The sequence below is a fragment of the Megascapheus bottae genome, chromosome 3, assembly GCF_031878675.1.
Source record: "Megascapheus bottae isolate mThoBot1 chromosome 3, mThoBot2.hap1, whole genome shotgun sequence".
NCBI lineage: Eukaryota > Metazoa > Chordata > Mammalia > Rodentia > Geomyidae > Megascapheus > Megascapheus bottae.
The window spans coordinates 59612777-59628095 of NC_143511.1; the positions used below are offsets into that span (position 1 = coordinate 59612777).

Genomic DNA, 15319 nt, shown 5'->3' on the forward strand with positions numbered 1-15319 from the left:
GGAATAGGCTGCTTCCTTGGGCCTTAGGTACTTTGACAGAAGATGGGGAAAGACCTATTTTACTTTAATTTTCCTTGTTTTCTAAGATGCTTCCAATAAACTTCTATATCACATCCTGTAGATGATGAAGAACAATTGAAAGGGCATGTCAATTTTCCTTTACTAAGACAAAGGCAAATTGCTAAGACAAATTACAATTGAAGAGAAGTGAATGAGGACTTAGTTTATTAAATAATAGAAAAATGGATTATAGTTTATTTTTTCATTTTTACTATGTAGAACTGGAAAACTTTAACACAGTCAATGGATAAGTTTCTTTAGAAGACCACATAAAGAATTTAGGAATAAGCAGTAGGGCATTTAGTGTTTCTTAATACTACTCATAAGTAATGAATCAGGGTAAAATATTGTTACTAGGGCATGAGTATTTGCCTAGCATATGCAAGTGAAAGGCACTGGGTTTAATCCTTTGTACTGAACAAAAAGAATGAAAAGCAAGGAAAGAACTGAAAAAAAGGAGGAAGGAATGAAGGGAGGAAGAAGGGGAGAAGGGACAAAGAAATCCTTTGAAGTCAAGCATAGTGTGTTATTGTGTGTCTTATCCTGTTGTATGTGATCTGTTGAACAGAGATTAAATTTTTCTAGATTGTAAAATTTGGTCCTCTAGGTAGAAACCTCCTGTTTGTGATTGCAACCCAATGTAATTATCTCCTGGACTCTCCCATACTTGTGTCCTGGTTCCCAGTTTGCCTTTATTCACTCATTTGTCATCTTCTCATTCTCACAGCCCCACCAGCAGTAGTAGGTATGGTTCTTCCTGCAATGTAAGTCAAGGAAGCTCTCAGCTGAGTGAACTAGACCAGTATCCTGAACAAGAGGATGATCGTCGGGAGAGAGACTCAATTCATTCCTGCCAAAGCTCTAGTAGCCTCTCTAGAGATGGAAAGTCCAATTTTGGAGAACAAGAGAAAGCTTTGGAGGTGACATGTGATGTGGAGAAGGAGAGGACATGTGAACTCAAGGAGATGAGAGATGTTGCAATCCACCCTCCCTCAGATCTGGTGCTACACAAGGACCACATCCTAGGTCCCCAGGAGAGGTAGGTGATGCTTCCTCACATGCTTCCTAAGTACTTTCCCTGTGGTATCACTTACTGAATATAAGTGCTTTTTCATTTGTTTCACTGAAAGTGGAATGTAAGATACCCATATTCAATTACATTATTTCCTTTAATTTTTGATGAAATTGCTAGTAGCTTTTTTTTGGTATCTTTAAAGAACACTTGTATTTATTGAATTTACTAATCTAATAGTGTTATGACTTACTGAATATGCAGGTTTTTGCTTTCTTGTTTGTTTTTTTATGCCCATCCCAGGGCTTGAATTCAGGGTCCGGGTACAGTTCCTCAGCTTCTTTGTGCTCCAAGTTAGTGCTTTACCAGCTGGGCTCATGCCTGTAATCCTAGCTACTCAGGAGGCTGAGATCTGAGTATCAAGGTTCAAAGCCAGCCTGGGCACAAAAGGACCTGAGACTTATCTCCAATTAAACTCTATAAAACAGGAAATGAGGCTTGGCTCAGGGACAATGCCCAGGCCTACAGGTAGGGCCATAGCCTTGAGCTAAAGAGCTTAGGGTCAGCACCCAGGCCCAGAGTTCAAGCCCCATGAATGACCCCTTCCCCCCAAAAAAGTGTTATACCACTTGAGCCATAGCTCCACTTCTGGAAATAAGGGTTTCACAGACTTTGCTGCCTGGGCTGGCTTTGTACCACAATCCTCAAATCTCAGCCTTCTGAGTAGCTAGGATTACAGTTGTGAGCCACTGGTAGTTCTTGACCTCGTATATGGCAGCCTCTGAATATGAAATAACTTGAGCCCTGCAGGTGATTTCAATAAACAGCCTCATTTCTTTGGATACTTTGGCTGCTAACCTATTAATAATTTATTTTGTGAATGCTATTGTTCTGCCTTTTATTTTTTTTTTGCCAGTCCTGGAACTTGAACTTAGAGCCTGGGCACTGTCCTTGGACACTTTTAGCTTAAGGCTAGCACTCTGCCACTGGAGCCACATCACCACTTCCAGCTTTTTTTGTATATGTGACACTAAGGAATCAAACCCAGGGCTTTGTGCATGCTAGACAAGCACTCTACCACTAAGCTATATTCCCGGCCTCTTGTTTTATTTTGCAAAGCTAGGATAGTTATGAGAGACTTGATCTAGGGGACAGTCTTATTCTTCTACCTCCCCATGGTATGACAGTGTGTTTGGAAACATGCTTTTGTAAGAAAAAAAAAAACAAATTTGTTTTTGTCTGGTATGATAACATATGCTTAAATTCTGAGAGATCAGGATTGCTAATGACAATTACATGATGAAAGTTGTTAGTGCTTCTACTTCACCACTAGATCACTGAATGAGTTATATACCTTTTGAAGATATAATTTGCTTTCTTTTCAGCTTAACCCTTCTTTTTGAGAGAGGGTCCTGTTAAATAATACAGGTTAGCCTTAAACTCTTATCGTATTGCTTCTGCTTAGCAAGAGCTGAGATTACAAGCATGTACCACTATGCCTGGATCATTCTTAGTTTTCAGTAATCTTTTATGGCTTATCTAATAGGTGAGATAATCAGAAGACAGAGCTCTGGACCAGCTTTTTCATTAGATTGATAACCCACTGAAAGACTAGTTCTTGTGGACCTTAAACTTGGCAGTTAAGATTGTCAGGGCAGAAGTTCTTCGTAAAGAAGTAGATATGTTCAACATGAGAACTTGTCCTTTACTTTGTCTTCTTAGGTCCTAGTTGTGTCGATGAAACCCAGTTCTTTCACCAGACTTGCTTGCAAATTTTTGGAACAATGAATGCATGTAGATGGCATCAGAGCCTAGCATATATTTTAAGTATACAGGTGGTAAATATTTGTCTGCTACCTTAGCAATAAAGTCCAATGGGAGGAAGGAGAAGTATCACTAAATTAATAACTTGGATGATGACTTGTTCTAATACAAAGTACAGTTTCTGTCTAAGATGAATTTTGTTGCATTTAAATCTTCATTTTATGAAGATGTCCATGAGACAGCTCAAGAAACATAGTCCAAGATTTGGTAAGTCTTTCAAAATAGTGAAGCAGGAAAGATTTGTAGGAATAAAATTTCGCTGTAAGAAGACCCAGGTTCGATTTCTCAGTACCACAAGAATAGAAAAAGATGATGTTGTGGGTCAGATAGTAGAGCTCTAGCCTTGTCAAAGTCCAAGGACAGCACTCAGGCCCTGAACTCTAAGCCCTTCCTATACTTGACATGGACTCAGGGTGCTTACCATTTCTCTCTTTCCAGGGAGCCCTCATTGAATAGATGAAAGAAAGAGTGGGAACAGATGAAAAGTTTTCACATTAAATATTAAGAAGAACCACTATACAAGCACAGACATGAATACAACTGCTTTATTTTATACATTTTGCAATTTTGCCTTTAGTTCTGTCACTTTGTACCTTTGACTATTTTTAAGACATTTTCTTCTTTGTTACAAGTCTTCCTGAGGAGAATGCATCTTCACCATTTACCCAAGCCAGAGTGCATTGGATCCGAGCAGTTACCAAGGTCCGACTCCAGCTGCAGGAGGTAGGAAATCAGTTCCAATAATGTTTGGGACAATTTTTCTTTTGAAAATGAAAGACATATGGTGCTCCAGAAGCTTCTCAGTGATTAGTCATCTTCTTACAGTGTACTTCTGGGAATGCATGACAATTAAGCCAGAGCTTTAAGAGCTGGAAAGTGGCCTTGACTTTTTCTGTGCTGATTAGCAAAAATCAAATAGAGTGTGAGAAGCTGAAGTTGAAGTTTTGTACTTATTCTCAGTGCTACCATCTCTTTGTTGCCATTTTAGTTTGAAGTTAGAGTAGAGGACTGTTTCACAGTCTTAGGTTGATGGTTTTCCTTAGCTAATCATTTCAAGTACTACTGTCCTTATTTGTCCTTCTATGTGTATCAGTAGATAGGAGATCGTTGGGCAGAAGGGATGTTTTTAAATGATAGGTGGCTGCCACTCGTATAAGACTTGGCATATATTAAAAATGAAAAGGGTATGTGTAAACATACCCTTTAAAATTAATTTGACACTTAAGGAAAAGTTGTAAAAACAGTGGCATTATGAGCAGTTTTTTCTGAACATTTTAGAGACAATTGGAGACATGAATGATATTTGATCATTCCTAAATAGTCTCATATTTCCTTAAGAATAAAGAATAGCAAAGGTATTTTTTAAAATTTATGTTTGCCTTGACTCATATTCAAAGTCCACCTTGAGGTGTCAAATTTTCCTGTAAGTGACAATTTGAGTGCATACAGTTGATCTTTATATGTGGTCAAAAATGTTCTTTGTAAGAGCAGGTCAAAAAGGATTAAATATATTACTAAAATCAGTGATTGAAGGATGAAATAAAACTTTCAAAGAGGTAAACAAATGAAAAGGAAGGATACTGTCAAGAATCCAATGTATATCTTATAAAATTAAGAATGAGGGAAATGGGGGGAGGAGATGAATGAGAATGTTGAAAGGTATGACAGTGATCAAAATAATTAGTAAACTGCTTTGATAAATGGCAGTACCTTTCTACAACTACGTTCAAATCTCAGACAGTTAACAAATTGTTTTCTATGTTGAAACCTGGGGCCTTACATATGCTTGACAAGTATTCTCCTATAGTGGCCACATGCCCACTCCTGGCTGTGAGAATACTTGTGAATACTGTAGAGAAAACAACCATTAACTGATCAATAACTGCAAAACAGACAGTAGGCCAAAACAATACTCCAAGAACTGAGAAAGAAAGAACAAATAAAGGTAAGCTCCAGGAAGAGAGCAGATTTGATTCTATTTCAGCTCTGCAATATAGAGTAAAATCTTTTTGGGCCTTCCTTAGGGGTCTCTCCAGTTAGTGTCTATGTCACTACCAACTCACTCACAAATCTGTGCTACATCAATGAATACTCTGATGTTTTTGTTTTTACTTTTTTTAATTAAAGAATTTATTAACATTGATTTTTACACAATATTTCAAATGTCATGTTTAAGAAATAAGTATTCAAGAAGAGGGTCTTTATATATAATCACTGGCACTTAGAGTTTAGGATATAATTAAAATTAAGCTGAGGGTTTGTATGTCATAGGTACATATTAATGTATGTAATAAAACATTATGTCTATAGAGTATACAGCCCATCATAGTTTTTTCTTTTTTTAATTAAAGAATTTATTAACATTGATTTTTACATCATATTTCAAATGTCCTGTTTAACAAACTAGTATTCAAGAAGGGAATCTCTATATACAGTCATTGGTACTTAGATTTTAGAACATAATTAAAATTAGGCAGAGGGTTTGTATGTCATACATATATATTAATCTATGTAATAAAACATTATGTCTATAGAGTCATAAATTTTTATGTCTATGTAGTTACGTTTATATTTCTAATACCATGTCCATAACATTTGGTACACAAATATTGAGTTGTTGCTCTTGTACTGTTTGGATCTAATAGCCACATATTAAGAATACCATGCGCCTTTTGTTGCTTTGGTCTTGGCTTATCTCACTCAACATGATTTGTTCTAGCTTCATCCACTTCCCTGAGAATGCTATAATTTTATCTTGTATGTTGGCTATGTGGAATTCCACTGTGTATGTGTGTATATATATGTTTCACATTTTTTGTATCCATTCATTTGCAATAGGGCATCTGGGTTGTTTCCATTGCTTGGCTATTGTAATAGTGCAGAGATGAACATAGCTGAGCAGGTGTCCTTATCATATCCTGGGTTATGATTTTCAGGATAGATGCCCAGGAGTGGTGTGGCCGGATTGTAGGGAAGGTCTATTTTCAGTTCTTTAAGAAACCTCCAAACTGCTTTTCAGAGTGGCTGAACTTGCTTACAGTCCCACCAGCAGTGCAGTAGGGTTCCTTTTTCTCCACAAGCCCACCAGCATCTGTCATTGTCTGAGTTCAGATTATTGGTCATTCTAATTAGGGTAAGGTGGTATCTTAGGGTTGTTTTTATTTGCATTTCCTTTATAACCATGGATGATGAGCATTGTCTCATATGCTTTTCTGCTATTTTGACCTCTTCTTTTGATAAATCTCTCTTTAGTTCCCTTGCCCATTTAGTGGTTGGTTTGTTGGATTTGGGGGGGATTAGTTTCTTGAGCTCTCTGTAGATACTGGATATTAAGCATTTGTCTGATGTATTATTGATAAATATCTTTTCCCAATTGGTTGGCTGTCTTTCTACTTTAGTACCTATGCTTTTTTTAAATATATTTTTTATTGTAATTAATAAAAGGGTTACATGATATTTGCCAGATAGAAGGTGCATTAATTAGTACCTATGCTTTTATCTTCACAGAAACATTTTTAGTTTTAGTTAGTCCCACTTATGGAGTCTCTCTCCAATCTGTTGTAACCCTGGGACTCTGTTCAGAAAGTTTTTGCCTGTGCCTATGAATTCCAGTGTCTCTCCTACTCTTATCATGTAACAATTTCAAGGTTTCAGGTCTGATATTGAGGTCTTTGATCCATTTTGAGTTAATGCTTGTGCCTGGCAAAAGGCTAGGATGAATTTTTAGTTTTCTGCATGTGGCTGCCCAGTTTTGCCAGCACCAATAATTGAATAGGCTGTGTTTATTCCATTGTATATCTTTGGCTCCTTTGTCAAATACAAGTTGACAATAGGTATGCGATTTCATTTCTGGATCTTCTGTTCCATTGGTCTTCTGGTCTATTTTTGTGCCAATACCATGCTGTTTTTGTTATTATGGCTCTATAGTAGAGTTTGAAGTCTGGTATTGTAATACCACCTGCATTGCTCTTTTTGCCTAGAATTGTTTTGGCTATTCTAGGTCTTTTCTTGTTCCATGTGAACCTTTGGATTATACCTTCTATTTCAGTAAAGAATGTCTTTGGGATTTTGATGGGGATTGCATTGAATTTTTTTTGGCAGTATGGCCATTTTCACTATAATGGTTCTCCCTATCCATGATCATGTGATGTCCTTCCATTTCCTGGTATCCTTTTTAATTTCTTTCATTAGGCTTTTATAGTTTTCATTAAATAATTCCTTTACATCTTTGGTTAAATTAATTCCTAAGTATTTTTATTCTTTTGGGGCTATTGCAAATGGGATCATTTTCTTGATTTCGCCTTCTGTTTGTGTATTGTTGGTGTACAAGAAAGCTACTGACTTTTTGCAGGTTAATTTTGTATCCTGCCACTTTACTAAAGTGGTTTATTAGTTCTAGAGTTTCGGAGTGGAGTTTATTGGGTCATTCAGGCATAGGATCATGTCATCTGAGAATAGGGATAGTTTAATTTCTTCTTTCCCTATGTGGATCCCTTTGATGTCCTTCTCTTGTCTTACTGCTTTGGCTAAGGGTCCAGCACTATATTGAAGAGAAGTAGAGAGGTGGGCATCCCTGCCTGGTTCCTGATTTTCAGGTAAATGGTTCTAGTCTTTCTCCATTATTAGTATGATATTGGCTGTAGGTTTGCCATATATGGCTTTAATTATTCCTATTTTCTCTATTGCTTTCAATATGAATGGATGTTGCATTTTGTCAAATGCCTTCTTGGCGGCCAGAGAAATTATCATATGATTCTTATCCTTAGCTCTATTGATATGATATATTACATTAGTTGATTTGCGAATGTAAACCAGCCTTGCATTTGTGGGATGAAGCCTACTTAATTGTAGTGTATAATTTTTAAAATTTGTTTCTGCATTCTGTTGGCTATTATTTTATTGAGGAGCTTTGCGTCTGTGTTCATTAGAGAGAGAAGTCTGTAGATCTCTTTTTCTGTTGGGTCTTTCCCTGGTTTGGGGATGAGTGTAATATTAGCTTCATAAAATGAGTTTGGTATGGCTCCTTCTGCTTCTATTTCTCAGAAGAGTTTCAACAGTATAGGTATTACTTCATGTTTAAAAGTCTTGTGGAGGGCCGGGAGTTTGGCCTAGTGGTAGAGTGCTTGCCTAGCATGCACAAAGACTCAGGTTCGATTCCTCGGTGCCACATACATAGCAAAAAGCCTGAAGTGGTGCTGAGGCTCAAATGGTAGAGTGCTAGCCTTGAGAAAGTCCAAGGACAGTGCTCAAGCCCTGAGCTCAAGCCCAGGACTGGCAAAACAAAAACAAAAAAGCAAAAACAAAGTCTTGTGGAATTCTACAGTGAAACTGTCTGGACCTGGGCTCTTTTTGATTGGCATTTCCCTGATTGCTTCCGCTATTTCATCGTATGAAATTGGTTTGTTCAGTTTGCTTATCTCTTCTTGGCTCAATGTGGGTAGCCTATATTAATTTAAGAAATCATCCATTTCTACTAAATTTTCTGTTTCTTTGAATATAGGCCCTGGAAGTGCTTATTTATAATGGACTGAATTTCTTGAATATTAGTCGTGATTGTTCCCGTAGGGTCTCTAAGTAGGGCCTCTAATCTTGTTTGAGTCTCCTCTTTCCTTTTTAATCTTGCCAGGTGTATGTCAATTTTGTTGACTCTTTCAAAGAACCAATTTTTTGATTTATTAATTTTATTTATAGTAGATCTTATTTCAATCTCTGATATTTCCTATTTTATTTTTGTTATTTCTGTCCTTCTAATTGTTTTAAAAATTAACTTTTTCTTGCTCCTCTAGGGGCTTCAATTTCTTATTTAGGTTATTTACATGCTCTTCTTCTGTCTTTTTAACATGGGCTCCTGGTTCGATAAATTTGCCTCTTAGAACCACTTTTGCTGTGTCCCATAAATTCTTTTGTGATGTATCTTGTCATTACATTCAAGAAAGTTTTGAATTTCTTCTTTGATTTGTTCTGCAATTCAGGAGTTATTCAGAAGTGTGTTGTTCAGCTTCTAAGTGTTACAGTGTTTTTTTTTTTTTTACCCTTTATTATGTTGTTCAGAGCTAGTCTGATTCTACTGTGATCAGATAGAATGCATGGGATTGTATCAGTCCTCTTGTATCTGCTTAAGTTTTCTGTATGAACTATTATATGATCCATTTTGGAGTATGTTCCATGTGCTGCTGAGAAAACTGTATAAAGTTTTGCCATTGGGTCGAAGACTCTGTATATATCTGTAAGCCCTGCTGGGCTACGGTGTCATTTAAGTCAGAGGTGTCTTTGCTTTTGTTGGACTGATCTATCATTTGGTGAGAGTGGCGTATTGAAGTCTCCCCCTATGACTGTGTTTGAGTCTATCTTGTTCTATAACTCTGAGTTTGCTTGACGTACTTAGATGCTCTCATGTTGGGGGAGTAAATGATTATAACTAATATTTCTGGTTATGAATTGTCCCCTTTACCAATATGTAGTGGCCATCTTTATGTACTGATTTTACTGAGAAGTTTATTTTGTCAGAGATTAAGATTGCTACTCCTGCTTTTTTGCACGGTGATTGGAGTGGAAATTTCTTTTCCATCCTTTCACTTGGAGTTTGTTTCTGTCTTTGGCAGTGAGGTGGGTTTCTTGGAGGCAGCATATTGATGGGTCTTATTTCTTAATCCAATCTGCTGTCCTGTGTCTTTGGCTATTCAGCCGGTTCACATTTTGGGAAATTATGGAAAAGCTGTTAGTGTCCTTTGTCATTATTTTTACTTCTGAGTTTCTCTTTTTTCCTCCTCTGTGTTTACTCATTTATAGGTGATAGTTTCTTGATGTTCTGCAATTTGTTCTTGATTATTTAATATTTTTTGTAATGCTGTTTTAGTGTGCATATATTCATATAGCTTCTCTTGGGAATGAAATATTATTTCTCCCTCAAATGCAAATGCTAGTTTTGCTGGATATATCAGTCTGGGTTGGCAGTTGTTGGCCATCAGGGCATGAATGATATTTTTCCAGGTGTTTCTTGAATTTAGGGTTTGCGTAGAGAAGTCTGTAGTGATTCTAATTTATTTTCCATTGTAGTAAAGCTCTTTCTTTGTTTTTGTAGCATTTAAGATCAGCTCCTTAGTATTCAGGTCTAATGTTCTTACTATGAGGTATCTGGATGACTTCCTTCTGGGATCTTGTTTGCTTGGGGTCCTGAAGGGTTGAGTAATGTGAGACTTTTCTTTTGGATTGGGGAAGTTATCTGTTATAACATTGGTGAATAAGCGTTGTATTGCCTTTGTTTGAAACTCCTCCCCTTCATCAATTCTTATCATATGAAAATTAGATTTCTTGGCTGCTGTCTGCCAATTCTTGGACTTCTCTTTGGTTAATCCTGACTGATTTTTCCAGACTGATGACTCTCTGTTCCAGCTCTTGGGTTTTTTTTTGGTTTTGTTTTGTTTTTTTGCCAGTCCTGGGCTTGAGCTCAGCACCTGAGCACTGTCTTTGGGCTTTCTCAAGGCTAGAGCTCTACCACTTGAGCCTCAGCACCACTTCTGGCTTTTTCCTATGTATGTGGTACCGAGGAATCGAACCGGGGTCTTAGTGCATGTTAGGTAAAGCACTCTCCACTAGGCCAAACTCCCGGCCCCCTGTTCCAGCTCTTGTGTTTTATCTTCTGTTCCTGATATCCTTTTCTCCATCTCAATCTGTTGCTTAACACTTCCTTTTTAGTTTGTATTGTGGACATTGAGCCCATCATGTCTGCTCTGAGGATATTCATCTTTCCATCTAGGGGAGTATAAGCTTTGTCTACTTTTGTCTCTACTTCTCTTTTGAAATCAAGGAACTCCTTGGTAATTTCCTGCTTATATTCCTGGAATTGTTTTTGGAGTTCTGCTTTAATCTCTTTAGTCATGTTCGAAATTATCTTGAACAGAGTCATGTCTCGAGTCCCTTCAGGTGTCTTTTCTTTGGATAGTGACTTCTCTCTCCTTCACTCTTGTTTCCCTTTGGGATTTGTGTGGGACTTTTATTATTTATATATTTTGTGATTTGTCGCTGTGATTTCCGCCACATAGGGGGTGTTTGCTCTGTGGTCAGTAGGTGACTGTCTTTACTTGATTTGGGGCTGGTGGTTCTGGGAATCTGGATATATTTGTGGTTCTCAGCCAAATTAGTTCCGTTGCTGACTGGGTCTGAGCTCGCAGCTTTTGCTGGTGTGTACGCAAGTTCCTAAAGGCTGTGTGCAGCTGCGCACCTAGGTCTCAGCTACCCCAACCACTGGTTCGCTGTCCCTGTTCCCAGGGGTGGGGCCCAGCTGAGGAAGTGAGCTCTGGGAGTTTCCATAGTAGGTCGGAGCTGTGCACCTAGGTCTCAGCTTGCCCAACCGCTAGTTTGCCAGCCCTGTTTGCAAAGGTATTTTTAACATAGATAAAATTACTGGTAGTTGATGTATAATTGTCATAGGAGAAAGATATATATTTAAGATGAGGTTTATTGGCAGATTGGTTGAGGGATTCCCCTGCCATCTATAAATTGAACTTCCATCTATGTTCCCCTTCCCTTTCTACCCAAGATAATGATTATCATTATAAAGTTTTTTTATGTAAGCATGAGCAACATATGAATATATACTCAGAGTCCTTTTATAGAGGACTCATGAGAATGTATTTTGCTTTTTTGCTTCCCTTTCAGTACTAAGAGCAATTTTTCTTTTCTTTTTTGGTGGGGGGAGAGGGTTATGGATGCTGTCCTTGAGCTCTTCAGCTCAAGGCTACTGCCCTACTCTTGAGCCAAGCCCTATTCCCATTTTCTAGAGGTTAATTGGAGATAAGAGTCTCAGGTTCTTTTGTGCCTGGCCTGGCTTTGAACCTTGATCCTCAGATCTCAGCCTTTTGAGATCTGTGGAAAATGTAAGTAGTGCTTTGCTCAGTGGTAGGGCAGTAGCCATGAGCTGAAGAGCTTGTCAAGGACAACGCCCAGGCCCAGAGGTAGTTGGGTAGCCTTGAGTTGAAGAGCTCAGGGACAGCGCCCAGGCCAAGTTCAAGCCTCATGACCCACCGAAAAAAAATCTCACTTCTTTCTCATGCCATGTATCAGATCAAAGAGGTCTGCTTTTGTGTTATCTTCTGTGATTCAGGCTGATGGAGTAACCAGCATTGGGAAGAATTGCCAGTCACAATGGTAAAGGGAAAGTAAAGATAATAAGTGAATAAGACACAGCAAATTGCACTCTTGTCTTTTAAAACTTTCACCCAGAAATTACACATATTACTTTTGTTCATATGCATCTTCTAAAGCATCTTGCTAACTCTATCTAACTCAGATAAGATAGACCTTGAAAAAGATAAAGAAGGCTATTCGTGAGTAGCTTTAATGATTACTCCAAAATATATGCCTTCCATAAGGAGCATACCAGTATATGTTTCTACTAGTCATTCCATGAGGTACTATTTCTTCCCTAACCCACCAACTAACCAAGTAATCTTTTAAGCTTTTGGATTTTTGGCAATCTTTTAGATGATAGTGGCTTAGTAGTTTAACTTTGTATTTATTATTAGTAAAGTGGAACATACTTTTTTTCTGTGTATGTGGTACCAAGGAATCGAACTAAGGGTTTCACGCATGCTAGGCAAGCATTCTATCACTAGGCCACACTCCTGGCCCTGAGCATATTTTTCTATAAATAGCCTATTTTTTGACTGTTTTCTACTGAGCTTCTGGTAGTTTTCCAACTAATTTTCAGGAGCTTTTTTTTTTTTGTCCATCATGGAGCTTGAATTCTGGGCCTGGGTGCTATCCCTAAGCTCTTTAGCTCAAGGCTAGTGCTCTACTACATTAAGCCACAGTGCCTCTTCTGCTTTTCTGGTGGTTAATTTGGAGATAAGAGTTTCACAGACTTCTGTTCCTAGGCTGGCTCAGACGCACCATCCTTAGATCTCAGCCTCTTGAGATGCTGAGATTACAGGTGTGAACCATCAGCTCCCGGCAGGTGTAGGGGTGTGTGTGTGTGTGTGTGTGTGTGTGTGTGTGTGTGTGTGTGTGTGTGTGTGTGTGTGTGTGTGTGTGTGTGTCTGTGTCTGTGTGTGTCTGTGTCTGTGTCTGTGTATCTTGTCTCTCTGTCTCCTGGGGCTTTAACTATAGGCCTGAGCTTTTGTGTTCAAAGATAGTACTCTATCATTTAGCCCCACTTCTGTCTTTTTGGTGATTTCTGCACAGATAGCTTTGAACTATGATTCTCAGATCTTGGCTTCCTGATTAGCTTGGATCACAGGTGTGAGCCACTGGTGCTTATGTAATTTATCTTTCTTAAAAGATTCAAATAAATTACTGAGCTTGCTTAGGGTATTCTTTTTGGATTGGCTATATGGCTCAATTAGTATAGAGTATTTGCCAATTATTTTTTTTATTATTTTTTTGTGGGTCATGGGGCTTGAACTCGGCGTGAGCACTGTCCCGGAGCTCTTCAGCTCAAGACTATTGCCCTACCCTTGAGCCAAGCCCCACTTTCCATTTTCTAGAAGTTAATTGGAGATAAGAATCTCAGGCCCAGAGTTTAGCCTAGTGGTAGAAGGCTTGCCTAGCATGCACAAAGACCCGGGTTAGATTCCTTGGTATCACATATATAGAAAATCCAGAACTGGTGCCGTGGCTCAAGTTGTAGAGCACTAACCTTGAGGAAAGCGCAAGGACAGTGCTCAGGCCCCGAGTTCAGTCCCCAGGACTGACAAAACAAAACAAAACAAAAAGAATCTCAGGTCCTTTTGTGCCCAGGCTGGCTTTAAACTTTGATCCTCAGATCTCAGCCTCCTGAATTACAGGTGTGAGCCACTGGCACCCAGCTTTAGAGTATTTGCCAATTATATGTGAGGCCTTGAGTTCAATTCCACTGTATGAAAGAGACAGAGAGAGAGAGAGAGAGAGAGAGAGAGAGAGAGAGAGAGAGGGAGAGGGAGAGAGGGAGAGAGGGAGAGAGGGAGAGAGGGAGAGAGGGAGAGAGAGAGAACAGAAAGAGAATATCCCTTTTCTTCATTCTCTTCTCCTTCAAACAATGAACTTTCTAAATTTATTTTATAAAAACTCCAGTTTGAAGTGGCACTGTGGCTCCAGGGGTAGGGCAGTAGCCTTGAGCTAGCATCTAGGCCCAGAGCACACATACACACATGCACACACACACACACACCCCAGCCCTCCAATTTGTCCTTTTAGACTTTGAGATCATTTTAGGAACTTTTTTTTGTGTGTGGATCATGGAGCTTGAACTTGGCCTAGGCATTGTCCCTGAGCTCTTCAGCTCAAGACTACTGCCCTACCCTTGAGCCAAGCCCCACTTCCCGTTTTCTAGAGGTTAATTGGAGATAAGAGTCTCAAGTCCTTTTGTGCTGGGCTGGCTTTGAAACTTGATCCTCCGATCTCAGCCTCTGTGTAGCTAGGATTATAGGCTTGAGCCACTGAGCCTGGCCTGATTTTAGGAACTTTTTTACAATTTGATTGAAGGCCCATTATTTTAATATGCATTCCCCTGTGCTTTGAAAATTTCTCAAAAGTTTGTAGTCTTAGCTGATATTTTATGAAATAGATTTTGGGAAACTGCCATAGAAACCCAACTGCATTTATGTCATTCCTATAAGATTGGCATCACCTTGAGAAAAAGATTATGTAAGGTTTGTATCCTCTGAATACCTGGGCATATGAATGTGTTTGATGACATTGTTAATGCTGATCAGGCAGTAATGTTGGTAGTGTGGGTGGATATGGATATGAATCTGTACCTTATTTGGTTTAGCTGCAGAAAAATCTGGGGGAGGAGGTGAGACTGTTAGCTCTAGAAACAGAGACTGCCATGGCAGCAGATGGGTGGGTGTTCCAGGTGGAAGGGACAGTAAAGGAGAAGGTATGAGGCTAGGCTATAAGGGAGCTTGACAGGAACTCTTGAGCTGTTGAAAGGTGAGGAAATAGAACTCTAGAAAGCAGGGACAACTGAAAAAGTAAGTAGGTTCATATTTAAGGGGAGCAGTAATAGGAGATTGAAGATTGCAGCAAGTCATTCTGAGAAATGTATTATCATTTTTCAGATGTGATCACAAGGACCTAGAACAAATCTGTATAGTTTTCTTCTAATTAATGACTCTCAAACAGACTCCTCCTATTTATCTTATCATTGAAGCCCTGAGAGAGGTCTCTTGTGTCCAGAAGGAGTGTGAAGTGTAAAGATAACAGGGGCCCTGTAGAACCCACATTTTAAGATTTAACAAGGAAAGCACCCTTTCCATTATTTAAAAAAGTCAAAGATTTTCTCTGATCATGGCCTCCTATCTTAATTTCTACTACAACTTTTTGCCTGAACCATTAGCTTCTAATCCCTCCGTTTTCTCATACTATTTCATTCCTCTCCCTGTCATTGTTATTATAATAGTTAAAATATCAAGGAATATCTTTGAGTAAGAAATGTGAAAATAT

General features: G+C 38.7%; 1 protein-coding gene across 3 annotated transcripts in view; it reads left to right on the forward strand.

Annotated features, from left to right (window-relative positions):
• Unc13b (unc-13 homolog B) overlaps positions 1 to 15319 on the forward strand; it is a 171740-nt gene that overhangs the window by 75218 nt on the left and 81203 nt on the right. For all 3 annotated transcript variants that reach the window (XM_090330200.1, XM_090330202.1, XM_090330203.1), the window contains 2 exons: positions 788 to 1099; positions 3529 to 3619. In XM_090330200.1, coding sequence (XP_090186326.1) covers positions 788 to 1099; positions 3529 to 3619 — 403 coding nt within the window. The remainder of the gene's footprint in view (positions 1 to 787; positions 1100 to 3528; positions 3620 to 15319) is intronic.